Source organism: Amphibalanus amphitrite, unplaced genomic scaffold, assembly GCF_019059575.1.
Source record: "Amphibalanus amphitrite isolate SeventyFive unplaced genomic scaffold, NRLGWU_Aamphi_draft 000039F_arrow, whole genome shotgun sequence".
In the NCBI taxonomy this organism is placed as follows: Eukaryota; Metazoa; Arthropoda; class Thecostraca; order Balanomorpha; family Balanidae; genus Amphibalanus; species Amphibalanus amphitrite.
In genome coordinates this window covers 845,034-862,308 of record NW_024881535.1, presented here as the reverse complement: position 1 = coordinate 862,308, position 17,275 = coordinate 845,034, and the positions used below count along the sequence as shown (strand labels likewise).

The window sequence follows — 17,275 nt, the reverse complement described above, 5'->3', positions numbered from 1 at the left end:
AAGTTATAGTTCCTTCGATGCGTCTTGACGGAAGGAACATGATGCCGGTAAAAGTAACCTCGTGCACGGCTTGGGTCAAAGGCTATTGCAGAAAAACTGTTTCTGAAAAAAAAAATCGGCTATTTTGGCAGTTTCTGTCCCCTGCAGGCAAAACCGTTGACGTTAGGTCAAATCTGAGAGAATTTGTCAGAAAGGGCATTAATTGAGCAATCGAATGCGCTTTTCCGTGGCACTGTAGCTCTATTGGTTCCCGAGTTATGTGTAGGTGTTCAAACACCCCTCTCTCCCCCCCCCCCATCAGGGCGTGGAAATCCAGGACCCCCAGTGGGGCGCGGGTTAAGTAGCAAGGGGTGCATGCAAGATTACGTTACTAAAGGTGCATGGATCATTCTGGATTCTGACCTTGAAAAAACTGAAACACATATAGCTGTCTTTGATATTATTTTATGATGATGAGAACCGTATTGAGAACTTCTAAAGGCTCCCTGATAGCGGTTCGCTCGCCGACTTTGACCGGTCGATTTCGTATCGTTCCCCGATGGCGCTATTTTAAGTGATCCGCGCGGCGGGGGACCCCGGGGCGATACCTGGCGCCCATATTGTTTGAGATGACACCACCTATCAGCTCGGTGATAGCGTCACGGTCAGAGCACGGGTTAGCTGGCCGACCGGAGGTCGAGGGCACGGCATTCACCGGGCAGAGGTGACACCGAGAGACTTCTCCACCGGGCCAACCGCTAACCCCAACCGGCTGACCGGTCAGACTAAGGTAAGAATGATCACGAACTGAAACGGGACCCGCAGTCGAGCTTTACATAGTTATGTGTGAGTATGCTTAATTGCTTAGCGATGCATTCTAGGATGAGCTACAATTTTGGAGAAAAGTGCTGAAATATAGTTTTTTTAAGTTCAACCTGCACTGTAAACATCTCTGTAAACAAGGCACGATAATTGCTAGCTGAATTACAGATAATACTGGTTAACGCACCTTGATTTTACAGACGATGAACTTCATCAAAATTATTTCCACCTGGCACCTATTTCCCAACTAAAACTGGGTATCATTGGATTCGACTCTTCCCAAAGAATCTTTTTGGTCTTAACCCTCGCCCTGGCAGGGCATTTTTCGTAACACGGCCTGGCAGGGGGGGGGGGGGGGTGTCGATGCGACCCCCCTCGCGATTGGCTCCTATGGCACCTAGAAACACCAAATTTGGTAGGTAGGTGGGCCCCCTATATTTCTCACCCCTATTCAAATTTGGTTACTCTAGGTCAATATTTAGGGGGGTTTTGGGGCGTATAAATGTAAAAATTTTGCTTAAAACAGGTCAAAAGTTTTTCGCTCCTAACTTTTGATCTAATTAAGATAAGGCAAAAATAAAAGCACCAGTGAAATCAACACGTCAAGGCGCGTCGGATGATATACATTTTGCTTGCTGAAGTGTACTTAAAGTTTTTCTTAATTATTAAGTAAACTTTAGTTAATTAATTAAGTTTAAGTTAGCCAAATTGCATCATATCGCATATCATTCGATTCGGCTGATCACCAGGAACACAATGACATCATTTTTAAGCTCTAGCGGGATTATGTACCAAGTTATTGGCAAAAATGTCATTTGACCTCAGCTGACCTCATTTGACCTGACCCATGGATCACCAAACAAAGAAGCACCAAGTGACCTGCTGTTAAGTACTGTGGTTTCAAAGCACAAAAGTGATAGAACGAAGCGGATATCTCCAGTATTTTCCTAATTTAGTATTTTCCCATAGGCTTAACCCCAGCCAGCCTTCCCAAGTGGGGCCCACATGGGCCCCAAGTGGGCACCAAACTGGGACCCATCTGGGCTGCCCACCTTGGACCCAGATGGGAATGTCATAGGCGTCCAACTGGGTCCCATCTGGGCACCCCAGACGGGGCCCATGTGGGACCCTTCTGGGGCCCGTATTGAGCCCGCATATTGGCTTTCCCAGTTGGGACCCACATGGGCAGCCCAAGTGGGGCCCATATGGGACCCTGCTGGGATATATGTATGTGCATATATATATATATATATATATATATATATATATATATATATATATATATATATATATATATATATGGGTCTCACACGGGCTTCCCCAGTTGGGACTCACACGGACACATGCAAAAAGCGCACATGGATTTTAATTGGGATTTGGTACCTAGCTTATGTCGTACACTATTTCCGCGTGAATCCCAAAAAGCAATGTGGTCACACGTGAGAGAACCGCGTAGCCTTTGCCTCTCACTAGATCCCCAGAGATCCGAACTCAAGACCTATGGAACATGATGCGGGGACCCTAACCACTACACTACGCTACCATTGCAGGTAGACGGCCGGCGGCCGATAGAGAACGGAAGCGTGGATGCGTACAGCCCACCGCTAAAGTAATGTATGTATGGTTTTACCAATCTCAACGGATGGCTTTGACCGACGATTTTTAAATGCAGACTGATTGAAAAGAAGACGTCAATAGATAAAGTTGTAGCTGCAAGGGTGAAGATACATGTAAGCTACATTTAAAGTCTCGTTGCAGTCTGGCTGATCGTTCCTAGGCTTCACAAGCAGAACATACCCATGACTGAAACCACACATTACTTCTGCTGTGGACTGTACCTACCTATTGTGAAAAAGGAGAAAAGTTTGTAACGATTGTGTAGAGGCCCGACCGGTCCGGCAGCGCCGTATTGCGTCTATTTATAGCATAGTCACCAACTGCCGGCGCGCGGCCGCCCCGCGGCCGCGCCACCACACAACGAACGCCGGCAACACAGTATCAGCGACCTCGCAGGGACGCGGGTAGGGGTGTGCCCAGGAGGCTGTCAGATCAGGAGTCTGGCAGGGTAGCGGCACAGATCAGGCAGGGTAGCGGCACAGTGGAGCCTGGAGGCGCCGGCCAAGCCCAGCACGTAGGGGAGAGTGGGGTGGGTTGTATCAGTTTTTACTCCGAGACCCATAACCTCGTAACTATCCGTGATAAACTCATTATTTCCATACTATCTCCTTCCTTGATTCTTCTGCTTTTTTGTGCAAAGTAACTTTTCTGCTACCTCTACCAGTTTTTCTTCTACGATCTGCCGAATAGAACAATGTTTTTGATACAACTTGCCCCATGGCTTGGGTGAGTTTGTGGTGTTGTGGGGCTGTTCACCACATATCAGTGACTGGATTTTACGTTAATCAGAAATGGAGAATATCAACCTGGTGCGTGTTCCATAAATTCAATCAGTTCGATCCAAACGGCCCCAAGTAAAAGAATTAATTAAAAGAGCGGGTTGTTATATTTTAAGTTCCAAAACGAAGGCAAAAATCGAAACAACGAATCAGACAATGGAGCGACGAAGAGACGAGAATGAAATCCACGTTTGCCAAATATGCCCTGCCTAATCTAAGTTATAAATCCCGGACAGTACGGGCCAAATCGCGGAGCCAGACGTGACGCGTCTGCTCGGGCCAACAGCTCGGCCAGAAGTCCCGGGGTAGCGCGCGGCCCGACGCAGCGGGCCGGGTCCAGACATGCGCAGAAGCACTCGGACACCACGTGGCTGCCGATCGGAGCGCGGATTGGTCACTGGCCGACGCACTGCGGCAGCGCAGGCCGCAGACACGCGGTCGCATCGTGATGGGACAAAGTTCACGAACAGACACGTCCTGGGCCGCCTCCCCAGCGCCGGGGCGGGGTAGCGACGTCACAAGTCGGCGCGCGAATCGGTCTGCGCCGGGAACTCCCGTGCCGGCCGGCGACACACGTGGTTACCACAAGTTGTATCACATGGTGGGGTAATTTGTATCACTAGTTATTTCACGTTTCAGGGAGTGTGCTTGCTACTGGTTTTGAACATAACAACAACATTAAATGGGGTTAATACAATGTATATCACTCAAAGGCTTCACTTTTATTAGACCAAACTTAGGTCAATGCAATGGCCCGTTAAGAGCAAAGAAGCCAACACATTGTGCCGAAATGGAACGAGTATTGACTAGCTACCTACCAACGCGAGACAGGGCTTAGCTTTCGCGATCAAAAGCAACATACCCATACATACATACATGTTACAACATACCCCACCCGGCTCTGATACAACATGTACCTCGCCGCCATCTTGGAAAAAACATCCTCGTGCTCAAAAACAGCGGACAGATGGAGTAATCCATTTTCACTCACGCAGCCTTAGAACCTACCCTCACCACCGCTACGGAGATCTTTCAAATTTGTGCACATCTAAATGCCCAAAACACACATTTTCTTGCAACTCACCTTTTTAGAATGACATTAAAAAAACATAAAATCGGCTCTCACCTCGAGACGCGTCCACCCAGCCACACGACAGTACAGGGAAAGATGGCGCCCGGAAAACGTTGTCGGCTGGTCGTGTCACGAGCGCTATCTATTGGATAAGTTTGGCACAATTCGCCCTGATACAACTTGGACATGATACAACTCTCCCCGCTCTCCCCTAAAGTTAGCCCATCTGGGACCTAGTTGGACGCACATGACATACCCAGATGTAGCCCAGCCCATATTCGCTCAGATGCCCCACTTCCAGCCCATGTGGGCCCCATTTGGGATGGCTGGGACATTACGACGTAATGACCTCTAACTGACCTCAGGTCAGCGACATAAAAACCCAAACTATATGTTTACAACTCGGTGAACTTAGCACATCCTGAAAGTTTGAAGGAAATCAGTCCAAAACTGTGAGTTGGACAGGTGCAAAAAGAAAATAGAAATTTGACCATGACCTTGTACCGGTGTTTCTGACCTGGTGACCTGACCCAAGGTCACCTGGACCTGAATTTTTTTTCAGGTCATATGTAAAAAGGTTGCCCCATAGGCTGTGCCAAATTTGGCGGCGCTGCGTGCCACCGTTTTTACGCTATCTTCGAAAACCCTTAGGGGGGAGGGGGTCGCATCGACCCCCCTGCCAGGGCGATGGTTAACGCGAAGCTTTATCTCCAGCAGGAACGAAATGGCGCGGGGGGGGAGTCGCAACCACCCCCTCCCATGTGCATTCTAGGATGGGAAAGTGCGGGCGAGGGTTATTCGTAGAAATGACGAAAGACTCATCCGGCCTTTTAACGTGATTGTTTCCTTTTCAGGTTACCTGAGATGGAACCAATTTAATTCGGCACTGTCAGTGGAGTACAACTAGCCATCGTCCATTCATCACTGAACACCTCAACACTGGGATGACTAAGCGTGGGAAAAGTTCCAATAGCAGGCCACGAAAATCCACCGCTTCGAAACAGCCACAAGAAAGCATGGCAGCCACAGCTGCTACAGTTGCCGCCAACCTTATTCCCGCGGTAGTACAGGTAGCAAAAGATTGGTACGACTCTAAGAAAGAGAAAAATGAAAAAGAAAATGAAGCCAAGGAGAAGGAAGAACACGAAAAACGTGAAGAAGAAATGAAGCAAAAACAGAAGCAACATGAGGAGGAGGAGATGAAACAAACACTAGAAAGAGAGAGAAAGGCACGAGAAGACTCTGAGAGGAAATTTCAACAAATGCAAGAGATGGTCATGAGAATGGCGTCAGCTAACCAAGAAGCACATGCAAAATCCCAAGAGACGATGCGTAGGATGCAAGAAGAACTTGAAAGGGAACGTCGGGCTCACAGAGAAGAGACCCAAAAGAATCAGTTAAAAATGCAGGAGCAAGTAAATGAACACACTAAGGGAAAAATGGCAGGGGCAGCCGCAGAGGGTGCAACGAGGGCGGGCGGTGCGATTCACACAGGAGCGGTCAGCAGTCAGACGGGGGCGGCCAGCAGTCAGAGGGGGGCGGCCAGCAGTCAGACGGGGGCGGTCAGCAGTCAGACAGGGGCGGTCGGCAGTCAGACAGGGGCGGCCAGCAGTCAGACAGGAGCGGTCAGCAGTCAGACGGGGGCGGTAAGCAGCCAGACAGAGGCGGCCAGTAGTCAGACAGCGGCGGTCAGCGGTCAGACAGGGCCGGTCACCAGTCAGACAGCGGCGGTCAGAAGTCACACAGGGTCGGTCAGCGGTCAGACAGCGGCGGTCAGCAGTCAGACAGCGGCGGTCAGCGGCCAGACAGGGCCGGTCAGCGGTCAGACAGGGGCGGCCAGCAGTCAGACAGGGGCGGTCGGCAGTCAGATGGGAGCGGTCGGCAGTCAGACGGGAGCGGCCAGCAGTCAGACAGGGGCGGTCGGCAGTCAGACAGGGTCGGCCAGCAGTCAGATGGGAGCGGTCGGCAGTCAGACGGGAGCGGCCAGAAGTCAGACAGGGGCGGTCGGCAGTCAGACAGGGTCGGCCAGCAGTCAGATGGGAGCGGTCGGCAGTCAGACGGGAGCGGCCAGCAGTCAGACAGGGGCGGTCGGCAGTCAGACAGGGTCGGCCAGCAGTCAGATGGGAGCGGTCGGCAGTCAGACGGGAGCGGCCAGAAGTCAGATGGGAGCGGTCGGCAGTCAGACGGGGGCGGCCAGCAGTCAGACAGGGGCGGTCGGCAGTCAGACAGGGTCGGCCAGCAGTCACACAGCGGCTGTCAGCGGCCAGACAGCGGCGGTCAGCGGTCAGACAGGGTCGGCCAGCGGGGGTCAGATCGCACCCTCCACCGGAGCAGCGCGGACCGCTGGAGAGCGGGCGGCGGCTCGTGAGCCGGCCCCTGCGGAGTCCGTTCGGCAGGCCGCCGCCCCCCTGCCGGCGCTCTGTCAACAGTACTGGACCAGAAACGGCTGCAAGAAGGAGGCGTGCGGCCAGGTGCACCTCTGCAAACTGTTCCTGGCCGGAATCTGCAAATTTGGACACAGATGCCGCAACGAGCACACGCTCAAGTCCGAACATAACAAGGTGAGTTGTTGAATACTGAATGCTGAATACCGGTACCGTGAATAGAGTTCTGACTTTCATCAGAATGAAATAGGTGACCCACACAATTTAGACCTAACCCGCGCCGGGGGGGGGGAGGGGGTTGAACACCACCCACCCTCCCTGTGGTTTTCCTTCGATATCCCCCCCAAAAAAAACAGCGGCGCAGAGCGCCGCCGTTTTTGGCACACCTGTTCGTGCATCTTTTCCGCACATGTTGTGAAAATTTCAGACCCAGGTCGCCAAAGGTCAGGTCACCAGGTCACGCCAAGTGACCTCGCCTCAGAAAAATAGAAATGTTCGTCATAGCTACACCGACTGAACGATTGCCTTGCACCTTTCAGCGATTGATAAGAGTACCTGTATCTATGACATGTATATCTGGGAATTTTGATATCGGTGACCTAAGGTCAGGTCAATTTTTCGGCCTCTCCGATTACCTAAAAGTCAATGGGAGAAAATTGAAAAGCGTCTGTTTTGCACGAACACCATTCTAGACACTCTCAAACAGCGAGATGCAGGTAAAATTGACACATTGAACTGGAAAATGGCAACTGTGACTCCTTGTTACGCCCCCGAGGTCATCTCAGGTCACCAATAGTTTCCAACAGTTTTTCGCTAATAACTTCTGATAGAGGCATGCTAGAGCGAGGGAAACGCTTCAGATGTGTTTGGCTCGACGTTGCGGATCGACTGATATGCAACATGACCTTTTCCAGTCAGGTCATGACCTTGACCTGAGGTCAAATTTTCAAGTTGACCTTCCAAGGTCAAATTATAGTTCATTCGACGCGTCTCGACGAGAGGAACACGATGCTGGAAACAGAAATATCGTGACTTTTTTTAGTCAAAAGTTTTTGCCGAAAACTTTTTTTTTAGTTTTTGACCTTTGGAGGCTAAACCGTTGACCTGAGGTCAAATCTGAGGGCATAATAGCGAAAGAGCGTTAAAAGAGCTATCGAATGCGCTTTTTCGCGGCTCTGTTGCTCTATCGGTTCCCGAGTTAGCCGCTGGCAGTTTCCAAAATGTTGAATAGCCAACATTTTACCTTTGGCAACCTCTGGTGACTTGAACTTTAACCTGACCTAGAAAATAACAAAGTGTTTTCGTCCTGATTTTGGCCGTTCTTTCAAATGCCGCTTACCGCGTGTTGCTACGTGGGCCAGGAGCCGAGTTAGAAGGGAGGGGAGTGTTAAGAAATCCCTAAAAGGCGTTATGTTGTTGAACTTACATATGTACATATACTCTATTTCTAGTAAGCACTGAGGCTTTAGTCAAATCCTTTTTGGATATTCAGCTCCCAATAGTAAACTGCATACCTATTATGAACACATTATGAATACGTTTCAGGCTGCGTGCATTGAAGAGACATCCCGGAACGATGCGCAGCTTATAGCGGAGCTGCGACGCCGTTTTGCCGAGGAGGGCTGCGCCAACCAGAAGTTCTATCACTCCCATATCGAGATATGTCGCAATCAGGCCGAATCCTGTCGAATGAACAGCTGCATCCGTGTCCATATCTGCCGGTGAGTACCTTACTGCTGCGGCTCTCATCTAGGTAACGTGCAACGTCGTGCGTTATTTTTCTCCTAGCCTGTAATTTGAACCGTGCGAGTTCTCGAAGGGTTTAATAGAGCGTGACGCTGCTCTGAGTGACAAACATACAAATAACTCAACAATTTTCCTTTTCTTTCATACTGTCCCAAGGTTATCTCCAATGAAAAAAAAATATTTTAATCGCTAATTCTTATTCAGCTCCCGAACCATATAGACGCGAGCTTTCTTTAGTTGCCCAAAATATTACGAAATACCTAACATACAGGGTGTCTCAAAAGTTCGTTTACACATTTCCCATGTCAATAAAGCATATAAGAACCTGCCAAAAATCTAAGGTTTTGGTGTCCGTGTGTACACTAGACAAATATGCATGCTTTGACAACTGATTCGGAAGGTTGGAAACCAAACCCTTTGCTGTATCTCCAAAAATATTTGCCCATACCGATTTTCGTCACTCCGTCAGCTGCCGGAGGCTGATAAAAGGTTACCAGTTTTCAAGCTCTTGTAGGGGAATCCCCTGCAGTTTCTGCGTCGGATTTAGGTTTGACGAGCTCCCCGGCAACATCCGCTTCTCCCTGAAAGCCGACAGCTTGCATCGACACCATCCGTGAGTATTTTGTAGGTCTTCTCTGGCGCTAACTCCTTCATGAATGACTGGCGCCGACTTCCCAAGCACCATTTTCCTTTTCAAAACAACCCCATTCCTGAACAAATGGGAAGTGCCAGGGGCAAATTTTTCGCAGCATATCGTAGCAGAATGTGTCGGCCATCTGTTTCTTAGACACATTTTGCAAATTTTGCAAATCCCGAACGCTCGTCATTCCCAATGCCAAGACCTTCGCTGGGTTCCGGAGTGTTTTCCTCAGGAGAGGTTCTGCTTTGTAAACGGCCAAAACCTGTCCATCGTGCGGTTTTGTCCGGATTTTGTGTGTAAAAGAAAGCTATTTGCTCCAGATCTGCCTCTTGAAACTTCGTTAGATAAAACTTTACATTAATTAACACTTTTGGAGGGTCATTTGTCCTCGGCATTGACGATTTTCGCATTATTTCCCCTCAAAATTTAGCGTTATAGATATTATAAACAATTTTAAATGATATTTTGTCTTTATTTTATGATGACCTGCAATTTTTGAAACTGGGTAACCTCTGTCTGTGAGCTTCTAGTCAGTTTTCAATAGTTAGGACTGCATTTTCAGCTGCTTTCCGGAGCACGAGTCTGCTGCGGTACAAGGGTCGTTCAAAGCGCTGTTAGTCTCACATGGTTTTGTCCTTCAAAAATTTTAGCCACCGTTTTTATTAGATGACCATCATGTTGTACTCATCCTCGCCGACACTTTGCCATGTGTCATTTCCGACCTAACCATTCCCATTACTCGTGAAGCAGAGAGTTTCTCAGCCGACCCGAGTATGCGACCTCCATTTTCATGCCTGATCCATGGTCAGAGGTGAACCCTTTTTGTGAGCTCATGAAGGGTCGAATGCGCTTGAAAACAATGAAGCTGCTTGAGGAAGGTTGTTACCAATGCCCATGCAAAATTTCGACTGTTAATTTCTTGTTGATTCAGAATTATTGACAAAAAAAGCATGGCTGGTACCTGTAAACGAACTTTTGAGACACCCTGTAATTAGGTCAGCTCAATTACAATGGCAGATCTAGAATCATTTCAGTGTCTTCACACGTTAGTCAGAATACTTTCGTCAGGAGTGTTTATTATCATTTTACAGCGAGTTTTCCGTTTGTTTCTTCAGAGACTATGTCACAGGAACCTGCTCACATCCAGAGAGCTGCCGATTCAGCCACGTGCTGCGGTCTCCACACAACAACAACGTTCTGGGGCTCTACAAGGCAGTGGACATGAGCGACCGAGCCCTCCTGAACCTGCTGTATGCCAGGGTCACCCAAGGGGGCGCCAAGAGCTCCAAGAAAGGAGGACCTGCCGCAAAGAAAGTCGGACCTGCCACAAAGAAGGATGGATAATAATATCAATATGTCAAAAAAGGCGCCTTCGCAGCCGAACGATGAATCCTCCGCTTTAAAAAGTGGAGTATTCACGGAAAGCGATCATCCTGTCATCGATATGGCGTCTCGTACTCGTAAGCATCAATTCGAATTTCGAAGTCCAGCCCCAAATGATCCGTATCAGTCGAAGGGCCTCCGATCCGGCCACCAGATTGTCTGCCCTGTCATTTCAACCGCTGGGAAACAGGATCCGTCGTTAGTATTGACCTTTGACCTGTAGGTGTACAGTGACTGGAGCATGTGAGTCGTGAGGTCAGCCCCGAGACCCGAGCAATCGCCGAAACTGACAGAGATAAGCTGATCGATAGTGTTGGATGTAGCTGGGTTTAGAGCAGACTTATGTTTTCGAGAGACGAGCTATTACAATGCATTAAATATCTATGCCGTATGTACTCATCTGTGGTGCTTTTACTGTGCATGATAACCGTATCAAGTGTCGCGTGTAAGTATGGAGTTAAATAAAGCCAATAAATGAATCCGCGCTGCCTGGCAGGTGTTTGAAAATGACTGAACACTTGCAATGAAATGATTTTACTTATCGAAACTTTGCGGGAATAAAAGACGACAGTGCATAGGTATGAAACCTAAAAACCTTATTCAGACGAGCTATCTGGTGATTGCACCTAATCTCTTTTATAACAAATATCTTCATACTATGAATTTATTTCAGTGTTTCAGTCGAAAATAATGTCTGATAATGTGAAAAATGAAGCATATAGGTACCTGTGCAGTCCAAACTGATAACTTTTAACCCGCGAGTTGCTGGGGGGGGGGGGGGGGCGTTAAACGCCCCCACTTTTTTCGCCGGGCCATAGCATAAAAACGGCGCGTTGCAGGCGCGCCAAATTTTGGGTACCTGTAGGGAATTGATTGAAGTTTATTGTGACAAAGTTTCAAAAAAATCGGTCGGAAAATTTTTGAGATATCGAGGTTTTAGTGACGTCATGATTTCTGACTTTTCGGCCAAAAACGGCATATGTTCAAAAAATCATATAAAATCACAAAATAGACATACAGACATGCCGTGAACGCCATTAGGCTGCCAATACCATGAACAATCAAATGGCTATCTTCGATTATTGATTATCGTTCCGCATTTTCCAAAATCTTGAACTGAATCTTGGCAATTTCTCGTGACTACTTCACGACCATGATACATGCATTTCTTAAATTGAACTTTTTTAGCCAAACACGTACACATATGATGAAATGAATGTCACCATCGTGTTCTACGCCCCAAATTACCCATAAAACATGTGTCACAGGCTGCGAATATCAGTTTTGATTTTCGAGGATATGTGCCTACCGGGTTGACCTGACCTTGACCTTGACCTATGCTTGACTGACCCCTACATGGAGCTGACACTCTTGTAGGCCTTATATGATGGATTGTGCACCATTTTGACAGAGTTTATGACGAGAGGCGCCCATTGCGAAGTCCTGAAGTCCATGCTACTGTAAGCCCGATTTCAGGTGTTTGACCTGACCTTGACCCGACCTGTGACCTCAAAATTCAACTTTAAAGTACTCATCTGAAGCGTCTCGTCACGTTCTTTCGTTTGCCGCCTCGTGCGTTTCGCTGCGCCTATTGGTTCTCGAGTTATCGGCTGGGGGCGTTTAACGCCCCCCCCCCCCCAGCAAACGGTGGGTGGCGAAATACCCCAGCAACTGCCGGGTTAAGGTGCACCTAATTGGACCAAAGCTGCACCAAAATTTGCACCTAATCTGCACCAAATTTTTACAAGATGGCCGCCGTAAAACGGCTAATACTTACTATTCAAGAGTTCAGTCAGACTTTACATTTCAAATTGAAATAAAACAACAAAGAAACTATTAGCAGTATATGCCTACCATCTGCCACGGGTCACGCAATGGTAATCATGTATTAACACGCAATGGTAATCATGAATTAACACATAATGGCAATCATGGATTAACAAGCAATGGTACACATGGATGAACACCCAATGGTAACAACCCATGGTAGTGCAGCAACACATCGTGCAGGTGAATCATATCTGTTTATCAAAGATCATGTCGCTGAGATGGACAGAAAGGATAAGACCACAAGGCCAATCATTATCTGAGCCATTGCAAGCCTGTCATGTACTCTGATCAACGACCACTTTTGCTGGTGCCATACCTTTTGATCATGGTTGATGCATTGCCAAACAATTAGCTTTCGCTGGGATGGGGAAATGACGTTTTTAGTCACAATTTTTGCGTTGTTAGGGGAAGTTGGGTGAACACCGAATACTTTTTTTCTGACGCCCGTAGCACGCAAGGTAGACAACATAAGCTATTCTTGTTGGCGTCATTCGAGAGGCCAGTCTTTTTTCTTTCAAACATACCAGGCGCATTTGATGAATTCGCATACCGTTAAGCGCAAAAACTAAAAATATCAAAGAACTGACTTTTTCGGCGTTGCCCCGGACTGCGGGGAAAGCCGAAAATGGGAAAAATGATCTACGAGGAATGCCGACATTGATGTTTTGCCAATTTATCTCAAACTTTATCCAAAATTCATCAAAGCTGACACGCGTTTTAAGAGCTTGAGGACGCTTGGTGCACACTGGAAGTTATAATTGTGTGATATAATAAGAAAATGCCAGGTAAATCATTCCTTATAGGTAACAGGCCGTTGTGCCGGCTGAAAGTGTAATTTGTTTGACTAAAAATACGCGTTGCTATTCTACAGCAGTAAAGTCCACGTAGCGTGCTTTAACGTGCGTAATTGCACGTTTTCGGCATTACCCCAGCCAGCCATACTTTCATTTGCAGGCCCATAACTTTTAAACGTGCTGTATAAATTTCAAATAGGCAGCACACTTATGCAAAGACATGCTGAAGATTACTTGACCGAATTGGCCAGACAAACGGTAGCATAATGAGTAAGAAATTGCAGCTTCAAAGGCGCATATAGTACAAGGGAAACGTACCTTGAAAACGCTTTTGGCGCCCTCACAGCCGAAGTATTCCAAATGACGACTCGTAACAAACATGCGATAATTGTAGTCACTTAAGCTTCAGAGCATCACTGAGACGTGGCATCCATGTCGTACGGTTTTAGAAATATCTCGAATTTCGGCTTTGCCCCAACTCCGGCATTGCCCCAACTTCCCCTACTGGTAAGAATGAACGCGGCATGTGGTGCTGCAAAACATAATGTAGCTTATGCTTAGGTCATTAACCCTCGCCCTGGCAGGGCATTTTTCATAACACGGCCTGGCAGGGGGGGGGGTCGATGCGACCCCCCCTCGCGATTGGCTCCTATGACACCTAGAAATACCAAATTTGGTAGGTAGGTGGGCCCCCTGGAGTTCTCGCCTATGTGCAAATTTGGTTGCTCTAGGTCAATATTTAGGGGGGTTTTGGGGGGTATAAATGTAAAAATTTCGCTAAAAACAGGTCAAAAGTTTTTCCCTTATAACTTTTGATCTAATTAAGATAGAGCAAAAAGAAAAACACCAGTGAACTCAGCACGTCAAGGCGCGTCGAATGATATACTTTTTAGCTTGCTTAAGTGTACTTAAAGTTTTTCTTAAATTTTAAGTAAACTTAAATTAATAAATTAAGTTCAAGTTAACCAAATTGCATCATATTGAATATCATTCGATTCGGCTGATCACCAGGAACACAATGATACCATTTTTTAAGCTCTAGCGTCATTATGTGCCAAGTTATTGGCAAAAACGTCATTTGACCTCAGTTGACCTCATTTGACCTGACCCATGGATAAGTACACCAAACAAAGGAGCACCAAGTGACCTGCTGTTAAGTACCGTGGTTTCAAAGCACAAAAGTGATAGAACGAAGCGGATATCTCCAGTATTTTCCGAATTTAGTATTTTCCCATAGGCTTAACATTACGACGTAATGACCTCTAACTGACCTCAGGTCAGTGACCTCAAAAAAGCCGGACTATATGTTTTACAACTCGGTGAACTTAGCACATCCTGAAAGTTTGAAGGAAATCAGTCAAAAAATGTGAGTTGGACAGGTGCAAAAAGAAAATTGATATTTTACCATGACCTTGTACCGGTTTTTCTGACCTGGTGACCTGACCCAAGGTCACCCGGACCTGAAATTTTCAGGTCATATGTAAAAAGGTTGCCCCATAGGCTGTGCCAAATTTGGCGGCGCTGCGCGCCGCCGTTTTTACGCTATCTTCGAAAAACCTTAGGGGGGGGTCGCATCGCCCCCCCCCTGCCAGGGCGAGGGTTAATCAAATTTTTAGGTATCGTGTTAATTTTATCTTATTTTTACTGACATCACTTCAGGTCAGGTCGCCTCTACTAGGTCCAGCTTTGAAACCCTGTCTCTTGCAATGAGATCCGGTCATTCCTACAGCCCATCTGTTCTTGGTTTTTAAGTTGGTAAATTGCATAACGGTGTCAATTACAAGCTTTTCTTTCTTGCGGAGGTTATATGCAATGGTGAAGTCACAATTTGATCTGACCCTGGGACTTCACCACTATAAACCACCTATAAACTCGACAGGCAAGGAAGAGAAACTCAAATGCCTTACGCCTTTTAAAGTGTTTCCTAAAAGCAAATGCCTCCTCCTTTGAACAGATACTTCAAATCACAATAAAGGTCACATATTTTGCGACCATAACTTTTGAACTTTTGATGGAGACGACATGGCAGGGCCATTGACTTATCTGAAATATGTTCAGGCCATCAATACGATGGCTCAATACGATACGATCAATCAATAAGATACTCTCAATACGATACGTATTGATCAATACGATCAATACGATGAATATGTTACAGGGAGTTTGAGAAATCCGTGAGTTTGCAAACTCCCTAGTGAGTTTGCAAACTCCCTGACCCATCAGTGAATTTGCAAACTCACTAGGGAGTTTACAAATTCACTAGGGAGTTTGCAAACTCACTGACCGGTCAGGAAGTTTGAGAAATTTCAGAGTGATTGGGCCAAATAAAAACAAGTGTGCAGCATGTGGGTGGCATACGTGCCGTCCGTGATGTTAAAACAAAGGAGGCTAGCTCTAAGGCCTCGCACGCTGACAAAAAGCTTATAAATCATATGCACACCATAAATACCTTTTTTATTTTAAACTGCTCAGTGATTTACCCATGCATGTACCGCCGCTTTATTTAGTTATACATGGTTATACATTTATTTAGTTCACGTCCCAATTAGACCCGTTCCACTCAAGTGTGGCTATTCCAGAGTCAGGCTAAATATATCAAAGTAGAAACAGCTCACTGTTGGTCACTTATGCTAAATTACAGGCACACGCATCAATTCACGCCCATTCCCACTCCGCCATAGACGTGTCATCGAGAGCCGGCGCTGCTGGCAGCCAGCCCAGCTGCGACTGGCGCACGCTGCTTGTTTGTTTTTGTTTTGTTGGGTTAGGCCCTTTCGGTCTGACAAGACCATTTCAGAGTCGGACGAATGATAGGAATTATAGGGGAGACATTGGTCTGGGCAGACACCCTATATGCAGAGTCGCCGGGGCTGAGCCCGTCCGAATTGACAGACCGACCAGCCCCCCCCCCCCCAAGCACTCTTTGCACCCGGTTACGGGGTGCGCTCCCTCGGGAGCAGCAGTGCCGCTCCAAGGGAGCAGCCCGCATGAGATAAAAGTTGCCTGTCCAGCCCGGAGTGGGGGCTTCGGCGTGGACGAGAAGGATTTCAGTATCCTGATTCCTGAGGATGGAAACGACGGAAAGGAGGAGCACGTTGCTCCGAACCTCCCCTTTACATAGCCGCGAGTAGCATTTTTTTCAGTAAAACAATGAAGGATCTGTAAGCTTTTTGTCAGCGTGCGACGGTTATATAGGCCGTACCACTAGTCGCTTTTGTTTTAACATCACGGACGGCACGTATGCCACCCTCATCTTACACATTTGATTTTATTTGGCCCAATCGCTCTGGAATTTCTCAAACTCCCTGACCGGTCAGTGAGTTTGCAAACTCCCTAGTGAATTTGCAAACTCCCTAGTGAGTTTGCAAAGTCACTGATGGGTCAGGGAGTTTGCAAACTCACTAGGGAGTTTGCAAACTCACGGATTTCTCAAACTCCCTGTAACAAATAGATTGATGTGCAACATGACCTGTTCCGGTCAGGTCATGACCTTGGGATGAGCTCCAATTTTGATGTTGATCTTTTCAGATATATTTATAGTTTTTTTTTTCGGTGCATCGCCATCAGCATTTCGACAAGATGAACACTATCGAAGCAAACATAAATCTACTATACTATTTGTGAAATGAAACTCTGTATGTCTTTCTGTGTGTTTGCACCGTGCAGAGGGGTGCTTTGACGTCGTGCACAGGTCAAACGGTGCGGTCGAGGGGGCTGAAATTTTCGCAGCGTGTTGATGACGTCACGGGCACGTGCAGTGTCGAGGTTCGAGTCCCGGGGGGTGGATGGTTCGCACGTGGCACGAGCTGGAAAAAGGTGTTTTTTCTCCAAATTTTGCTCGGATCTCAAGGCATCGGCAGCCGGGTTCAATCGCCTTTGACAATAAAATGCATGACGATCGGCGGCGGGTGCCTCTCATTTGCAGATTGGCAGCTTATTTATTTTGATAAGCAGAGGCGAATGAAGGTGTTGATTTTCGGTAAATAAAGATAGCTTTTAATGCGCTTAACCGAATGCACCACGTTTGCCGTAGTGCGCCACATTTGTCACAACACGTCATTTTTGCCGCAAATCGCACAACTTTGTCAAATATGGTGCAAGGTGCAATTTGGTGTAAGGATGCATGGCAAAACGACAATTACAAATACACCACTTTGGTCGCAATGCGCCACATTTGTCACAAAGCGACATTTCCATCAAATACGATTAAGAATAATAAAGTGACAAGA

General features: G+C 47.2%; 1 protein-coding gene across 2 annotated transcripts; it reads left to right on the top strand.

Annotated features, from left to right (window-relative positions):
* The first annotated feature begins 600 nt into the window (after window positions 1-600).
* Window positions 601-10,903, top strand: LOC122374124 (protein SPT2 homolog). Of its 2 annotated transcripts, XM_043352701.1 has the most exons (5): window positions 601-769; window positions 5,124-5,763; window positions 5,890-6,830; window positions 8,199-8,374; window positions 10,155-10,903. In XM_043352701.1, the coding sequence occupies exons 2-5, from the start codon at window positions 5,214-5,216 to the stop codon at window positions 10,381-10,383; spliced, it is 1,896 nt and encodes a 631-aa protein (XP_043208636.1). In that variant the 5' UTR covers window positions 601-769; window positions 5,124-5,213; the 3' UTR covers window positions 10,384-10,903. The 2 variants fall into 2 exon arrangements, with proteins under 2 accessions (XP_043208636.1, XP_043208645.1); XM_043352710.1 differs by having other exon boundaries at window positions 5,124-6,830.
* The last annotated feature ends 6,372 nt before the right edge of the window (window positions 10,904-17,275 follow it).